Consider the following 8,579-nt stretch of genomic DNA (forward strand, 5'->3'; position numbering starts at 1 on the left):
TTAGGGTTGTTTGCTGGATTAAAACAGCAATATTATGTTTTTTTTATTTATGCTTATCCTGAACCTTAACTGACTCGTATGACCGGTAGACTGTATTTGATCATGCAACCTTCTGAACCAGAGGCAGACCTTTTACACCAGCGGCAGATGCTTACGTCCATCCACTATCCCCATCCATAACGCCATAGCAAAACTGAAACCTACATGGAGGTAATAGTGCTCAGTGTTGCCCCTAATGGCCGGTTTCCACATCATCTCCGGATGTCCTCAGACATGGATGGACGTCGAATACTGACTGATATTACGGGTGACCTGGCTGCCATAATGATTTAATTAACCTCGTGTCTTTGTTCATTTTGTATGTATTTTGTATATTCTCGTCTTATACCGATTATCCTTAGCAGCAAACACACGGCCATGTTCATGACGCATTTACAGAGGAAGCAAATGAAGGTAAACAAACAATGGAATGGAATGGAATGATAATGTAGCCTAGGCTAGACCAACTGAAGGGAACTAACAGTGCATTGGTAGATGTGTGTGAGTGGTTATGAGGCCTATTGACATTCGATAATGATATTGGCTAATATTTAACATGATAGAAATAGGAAACTGAGAAAATCGATGTAACCTATAATTAAGACATTTGAGAGTGCCTATCCCTGCAAATTAAAAGGCAGTACAATTTCAATTTCAATTCATAGCATTTCATAAACTGTGGGAAAGTTGATATGTTGATATACTTCAGTTTGCTGCCACATGACTGATTTCACATTTGTCCCCAGCGATTATAAAGTCAAATTGATCTAAAACAAGTATTATTTATATTTACAATTCCTTTATCCAAACGGATTATTCATTTGCCTAGGTTTTATCAATAGCGCTTGTCAAGTTGTAAATTAGAGCGCATGGAGAATGGTGTTACTTCTATCAAAAAAATTAAGTCGATGCTTTTCCACTTGGAACCGGTAGGTTAGCTCGACCGTATTCGTGGTTCCCTCGTGCATAAATGTGGTGGAATTATCACTGAATTAAATCAAAGTCAGAATATGGTGTATCTGTAGACACACCTCTGTCACACATTCATTTATTCCATCTCCACCCTAAACTAATAGTGGGTGAACAGCATGCTATTCTCATGCTTCATTTCAAGGTCAGAATAGGCAGAGAGAAAAGCACATAAAAAGGTAATCACTTTCCATTCCCCCCATGGTGAATTGTAAAGACAGAACATCTAAACGATCTTATAATTAAAACCATAGGCCTACACCCCTTTATCTAATTATTAGAACTTCCTGTAAATGCTCTGTTGAACATGATTGCTCCATGTCCGGAAAGACTACCAGTTACAATTCCTTGATGCTCTAAAAGAAAAACACATTATGGATAAACATAATATAGTTTTGAAGTTAAGGCCTACCGTTGATTATTTTACCTATTGTTCAGGATATTACAGCTTTATATTCCGGTTTCAAATGTGAAGCTGTGGATTGGAGGTAGGCGTATGAATGTTTATTATATTCTACTGAAGAAATCGAAGGCAGCCCTTCACGAAATTATCCTTAAAGTTGTCTACTTCATTGGATGGTTGCAAATACAGTCTAAATGTCATACGAGTTTCGAATGACCAAACGTTTGAGAGAATAAGTTTACTTTTGTGAAAATGTTTGACTTAAGTAGGCTAATGCATTCTATGTTGTCTTCCTTTCAAATGACACATTAAGAAATGCAGTTCAAGCTAAAATCATTCAAGCAGGAGATTGGCATTGGCTAATATTTACAGTAGGCGAAGACAAAATAGCCTAAATGAAAAAACGAATAAATGAAAAACAACACAGGCCATGAGGAATAAAAGCGCATATAAGCGCGTGCAGGCTATAGGCAATCAATATGCTTTCCAGTGAAATATTCTGGAAAAATATGCATATCTGAGGGAGACTATTTAGAAATATAGGGAGTGTTTTCCCATAGTATCCTCTGTATCTTTCAAATCTTATTTTCTGAAAATACAGTATAGTATTTCGAGCAACGTTTCAAGAACATCTGTTTCCAAAAAGAAGCGAATATTCCAATTGCATGAACAAAGCCCATCATCAGTTCCAAAGGCATCGTCAACCCCCAGACAGCCTGCATGTCCAGGTGACTGCATGGTGTCCGTTATGAGGTGAAGTTTGAAGCTGGCTCATATTAAACACTGTACGGTCAAATCTGGGTCTAGCTAAAAAGATCTTCCATCAGATGGTTCCTGAAAATGTTCTAGTATAGCTTAATGTGTGTGCGTGTGCGTGTGTAAGAGAGAGGGAAAGTCTCAAACTATCATGTTCTTATATTATTTTCTAAACAAATTCACTACCTCGACCTGATACAAAAAAATGGTAGGCTGCATGACGAGCAAAAATGTGCCTCTCCAATAGTTTATGATGACTCTAGGCCTATATATTCATTTCAATGCCATTGCGCAATGCACCATTGATGTGTAAAAACGATTTTGGAACCCCTTGTTCTCTGGAATTGTCGAGTAAAATGTGCTGGTAGTCTACATGGTGATTGAACATTTTAATTAAGTATTTGAGCCTGCAGAAACGGACCATTTATCGTGCACGTATCCAAAGGCGTTTACGTTACAAAACCTACACCCATCTCTCCTCTGTGGAAGAGCAGGCTCCAGAACGCTACATGAGAGGTGATATGAATTACCAAACGTTAAGCCTTCAATAAACTAATTTGTGTAAATAGCGTCTCTGAGGACCTTGGTATTATTCAGTTCATTCCGCTTTATCAGTACCCTGAGAAGAACGTGCTTCTCGCATGCCTTTAGTTGAGCCTCAGCCCCGCGCACTATTTTGATTAAGCCTCCTGCGAGGGAATGATGACAGCTTTTGACTGCCTTTTCACCCTTCTGGTTGTTACTAGTTACCACAGGCACAAGGTCAAAATTGGCTATGTTGTAATAATTTATGAAAACAAATATTTCATTTTTGGTCAAATTTAAGGTTACGGTTAGGCATACGGTTAGCAGTGCGGTTAAGGTGAAGCTCAAGGCTAATTTTAAAATCAGATTTTAAGAAGATGCATTGTAGAAATAGGCGGGGTTTAGGATTTTGTGGCTGTGATGGACGCCAATCTGAACAGTCGGAATGAAGAGTAATTAAAACCTATGAATTTTCCTTTGCGGTCTCTCTTAGGGCATCTCTTTGCAGGCAAGATTGCAGTCACTGCGCCCATTTACTGTCAGAAATTAATTGCGTCTCACAACAGCCACACAATGGTTACGAAATGGGATAACGGTAGTGTCCTAATTAGAATTTAAGTACCAACAAATAGCTTGTGAATAAAGATTTCAGTTTTGTTGGCCCAAATGAAATTAAACAATGTGGGCTGGACGTGTGATTGCGTTGCAACTGCAAATGGCCTACACTATTCATTAACATTATACATTTGTTTTGAATTAATGTGAAGTACCGGTATAGGCATTCAAATCGCTTCTGTTGGATCCTTTTGCTGTGTGTGTGCGCGCGCCTATAATGCCATTCCACCCCTGTTCACCAGTGACTATACCCTACCTTTAATGATTAACGCTGATATCAAACGTCCCATTTGGCTGTAGCAACATTGTACAATAATCGAAAACACCATACAGCCTAGCCTGTCTTAGTGACAACATATTTTGACCGAGGTGAAATATCCGTATTTGTTAATTATTGTATTCTCCTATAGGTCTAGCATTCGTTTGCTGAGAATAGACAATGTTGCAGAAGGCGCGAGCGGTGATAACCTCTTGTTTGGTTTTCTTAAAACCCATTTGATAGCATGCAGCCTACTTACCCAGAGTTGCGAGACATTATTGGACGTCGTCACCCGTGTCCAAAAGTGTATCGTTCATTGATTGGCCCACTACACGTTCGAAAGGGTTCACGTGCTTCCGGTTGGTGTGGGAAATGTGATGTGGGGAGTTGGTGAAGATCGAAATGTCATACCTACAGTGGTGAAAAGCTCGGGGCTGCGAGAGGAGAGCGCAATGCCTTGTCAGTCTTGTCATGTCGACGACCATGACACGTTGGAGCGTTACGCACGAGGGATGTCAACAATTTAGAAATCAAAAAGTGCCCCAAATCAGAGAGGTATTAATGAGCCTTTAGTGGTCACCGTATTGCTTCATTCTTTTATATTTGGATACCAATACACACCAACAAGTGGAATTAGTTAGGAGCCTGGATCGACCCTTTTGCAGTCCCTTTCAGCAATGGAGAAGCAAAGGGCTCTACACAGCCCGGAGTCTAGTGAAGGGGAGAGCGTTTCTCCTTCTCACAGTCTGCCTTCGCCGCCCATCCTGCCTCTCCAAGCAGCGCAGCAAGCGCACAGAACCACGAACTTTTTTATTGACAATATTCTGCGGCCAGATTTCGGCTGCCGGAAGGAGCATGGTTTAGGGGCTAGGGAACGTGCGCAGACTTCCAGCCGAGAGCGCGCCCAACCTTTGGTCGCCAGGCCGAATCATCCTGGAACCCCATGCCAGGACTCTAACTGCAGCAGCGACAGCACTTCTTCCTCCACCTCGTCCTTGGCCTTGTCTCCCACCCCCCAAAAGAGCACCTCGTCATCGAAGGCTGACGAGAGCTCTGGAGGCAGCACGCCAAAATTCGGCGAGAACACATCTTCTGTCATGGTTGTGAACGGCGGTAGTGGCGGCGCAGCGCCCAAAGCCGAGTCCCAGCCGCTGCTGTGGCCTGCCTGGGTGTACTGCACTAGATACTCGGACAGGCCGTCATCTGGTGAGGCAATAGTTTCTTGAACAAGCTTTTGTCAGGGTATTGTAGCCTAATGCGTAATGTTATAAATGCTTTATTGTCCCTTTGCAGAAATATAAGTATTTCATCAACATGCTTGTATTTTATATATTTGTTATTAATTCGTCGAAGTTGCACATTTATACTTAAATTCAACTGCATTTTATACTTTATTTTCACGCTGTGATAAATTACAATATTTGTAGGTAATGTCGTAGTGGTCCTGTTACTGCATGAAAAGAGTGACTGGCTGTAGAGCAGGCTAACATATATTATTAGAAAAAAGGTTCTGGATAGAACCAAAAACGGTTATTTCTATGCTGATATATGGCACCCCTAAAGGTTCTGTACAGAACCGAAATTGTTTCCATATAGAACCCTATATGGAACCTAAGGGTTCTACATGGAACCAATTCTGGTTTAGTGAAGAAGAGCCCCTGGGGTTCTGATCAAATAACCCTACAAAATGGTTCTATACACAACCTTTATGGGTGCCATATGAAGCAAGCAGTATATTGTAGGCCTACTCAATCTTTTTTTCAACAGGAAGCAAACTTTTGCAAATTTAAATGATGCCATATCATATGTAAATAATCCATTATTCAGGCCTACTAGAAAAATATATGGAACAAAAAAAGCTGAAAATAGGCTACTTGGATATTTTTTGTGTTAATTCATTTTGAAATAGGACTGTGTGACATCTACTCTGTTCTACCGAGAGAAGTCAAATAAATTGAAACAGTGAAAAATAGAATAGGTGCTTTTCAAGAGCAGCATTGGTCCATTTGAGAACATATCAGAATATGTAAACTTCATTTAATCGATGACTGTGTGGCCTAACATTTCACCCTCCTTATTTGCAAGTGAGATCTTGGTCCTGGCCACTGGTTTCATCTTGTAGGCTAGCCCCAAAATGCCTTGCAGATATGACATGTTTTAAAATGTGTCACTTAACATGAGAACATACTCCATTCATTGGATTGAAAGAGAGATAGAGCTCGTACATTTAACAGAATACACGTTTCGGCCAATATAGGCTATACATTTACATGATTCATAACCCCTTGTTAGACCATGTACCATATATATTTAAACATTCAAATGAGACTTTAGAAAAATAAGGTTACATTTAATACATTTTAAGAAAGTGATTCGGCGAAAAAAAATAGAATAAGAATCTCAGTGATGTCAACATGTTGAATTAATGAACAACTTTGCCTGTCTTGATAGAGAAGGCTGTATATTAACTGAGTGTGCAGTTAGTGTAATCCCCCAACTAAATGTATTTAATAAATGTTAGGCTACGTTAAATGGTAAGCATGCACAATGTTTATTTTGTTCTAGGTTACACAGTCCAATGGTTCCAATGGTGTTTTGGCGAATAAATGGGCTTTTCATAATTACCATAAACTTGTCAAAAATATAGACTGTGTTTTATGCCGTAGGTATTGATAAAAATCAGTGCAACAAGAATGACTTGAAATTTAAAGCTATACATTTAATCTTAAACAAAAACTATTTAGTGAAGAGTTTATATTTGTATTAGAAAATTATATAGGATTAGGCCTAGCATCAAAATACAACTTTAAGAAAGAGATAATAACGGATCAATTACATTTCCTGTTTCTCATCATATTGTTTATTTGTTTGTGTCTGACACCATGATAACAAAGGACACAATTTAATATTTAAATCTATACTATAGCGTAGGCTACCCTTATGCACATAGGCCTATACCTGGGTCTGCATTTGGTACAAAATATATTAATTCCTTTCTTATGTCAACAGCTAAAGATCACTGAGCTTCAACAAAAAAAAATTTATTAGGCCAATAGTCCTTAAACAATTGCATGTTTTTAAATCGCTGGAGTTGGCTTTAGTAGCCTACAGTTTTTTGTTTGCATATTTTTGCTAAATAATTATGAAAGTCGACCTACAGCTATTGTTCCCTTCACACAAAGGCCTGCCGCTCAGTGCACTATGGACCTTATTCTTCTCAGGACATCATGCTATTCATAGTTATTATTGAAGGTCTACCATTGGGATGACCATACCGTTAGACTATAGCAAAGTATTCAACTATAATAACGTTTATTGTTATTATTATTTTTATTAGCCTACCGTGATTATATTATTTTATTTTTATGATTATGTGATCTTACAAAATATATATTTTTAACTAGGCAAGTCAGTTAAGAACAAATTCTTATTTTCAATTACGGCCTAGGGACAGTGGGTTAACTGCCTGTTCAGGGGCAGAACGACAGATTTGTACCTTGTCAGCTCGGGGATTTGAACTTGCAACCTTTCGGTTACGAGTCCAACACTCTAACACTCGGCTACCCTAGTATCGGTTATTATTTGTGTACGTTGTTTTTATAATTAGGGTATTATTAATAAGTCTAGCCTAAAATCTGCAATGGAATTGGTTTTTGGTGATGATAGTGAGACTAGGTGTCTGGCGCTCGCTGAATATTTATATTCCCGTTTTTATTGTCGTCCCTACTGTAGGCCCAAGGACACGGAAATTGAAAAAGACGAAAAATGAAAAGGAAGACAAGCGACCCAGAACGGCGTTCACGGCTGAGCAGCTCCAAAGACTGAAAACGGAGTTCCAGGCCAACCGTTATATCACGGAGCAGAGGAGACAGTCTCTAGCTCAAGAGCTCAACCTCAATGAGTCACAAATCAAAATCTGGTTCCAAAACAAACGGGCGAAAATAAAAAAGGCCAACGGCTATAAGAACGGCCTGGCTCTCCAGCTCATGGCGCAAGGATTGTACAACCATTCCACCACCACCATTCAGGAAGACAAGGAGGAGAGTGACTGAGACTTCGCTTGCAGGAGTCACCTTTTGGGGGCACAATATTTGTGGAAAGTCAAGGCTATTGTAAAGAGATTTTCCATTTGTTGATAGGGCTAAATGTGTAGCCTATATGTGGACATAAACTATCAAAGTATGCCTACAAACTACAAACATGAATGAAAATGAATAGCCCATAATGAGACGTTGTATATTTAATTTAAGAAGAAGGGGTAAGCGATAGGAATATGACTACTCATCCCGCACTTGCTGGATAATTATATGATTGTTATCTTTGTCGCTTTAGGCCTAATGTGTTGTGATCTCTCTCTTATATCAAACCTCGATGAACATACAGACTGTGATCTGCCACTTCAAGCCAAAGATTTTATCGGAAAAAACAGCCTGAAAAAACGGAATCTCCCTGTTATCGTACCTTTTTCCTGAACTGCGAGTCTCTAACAATCAGTAGACCGCTGTTGTCATTAGTTGCCTGTCGCTTGATGTAAGCCCCTCAGTTTGGGTGGAAAGGATATATGATTCAACTCGTGTTGGATTCACCTTATATTGGAATACTACAAAGACAGCAGCATCAGACTCTCTTGAAATATATGTAATCTCCCTCCATGATTAGAGGGGATGCATATACTAAGCTACATCTAAACAATGTTAACAAATAAACATTTTTCTATTGGAAAAAAAGCAACACTGCTCCTTTTTTGTATGTTGCACTGCTCTGTGCAAACGATTACATGAATAAATCGTAGTGTCTATGGAGTTGGTTTGCAGCTCATTGGTTCAAGTGAGTGGGGTAACTGTGTCCATATTCATCCCGTATATTTTACAAAGGGACATTTTATTATGAGAAGCGTGATGATATCAGCCTGTTCAGAGCGTTGCTGAGCATGAAATTGGCTTGCCGTGCACCACAGTGCTCACTCATTTGCTCAACTATTTGTGTGCTAGGCTTGAAATATAAAACCGACTA

General features: G+C 39.4%; 1 protein-coding gene across 1 annotated transcript; it reads left to right on the top strand.

The window, feature by feature from the left end:
- Window positions 1-4,243: 4,243 nt before the first annotated feature.
- On the top strand, window positions 4,244-8,369 carry LOC135521132 (homeobox protein engrailed-1-B-like). Its single transcript, XM_064947068.1, has 2 exons — window positions 4,244-4,772; window positions 7,299-8,369. Exons 1-2 carry the CDS (start codon window positions 4,244-4,246, stop codon window positions 7,616-7,618), a joined length of 849 nt encoding a protein of 282 aa, XP_064803140.1. The 3' UTR covers window positions 7,619-8,369.
- The last annotated feature ends 210 nt before the right edge of the window (window positions 8,370-8,579 follow it).

The sequence above is a fragment of the Oncorhynchus masou genome, chromosome 29, assembly GCF_036934945.1.
Source record: "Oncorhynchus masou masou isolate Uvic2021 chromosome 29, UVic_Omas_1.1, whole genome shotgun sequence".
Lineage (NCBI taxonomy): Eukaryota > Metazoa > Chordata > Actinopteri > Salmoniformes > Salmonidae > Oncorhynchus > Oncorhynchus masou.

Excerpts from the sequence above, each read along its gene's own strand:
- LOC135521132 (XM_064947068.1), top strand. The coding sequence starts at position 4,244 with ATGGAGAAGCAAAGGGCTCTACACAGCCCGGAGTCTAGTGAAGGGGAG. Across the intron at positions 4,773-7,298 it reads CTCGGACAGGCCGTCATCTG|GCCCAAGGACACGGAAATTG; the intron begins GTGAGGCAATAG and ends TCCCTACTGTAG.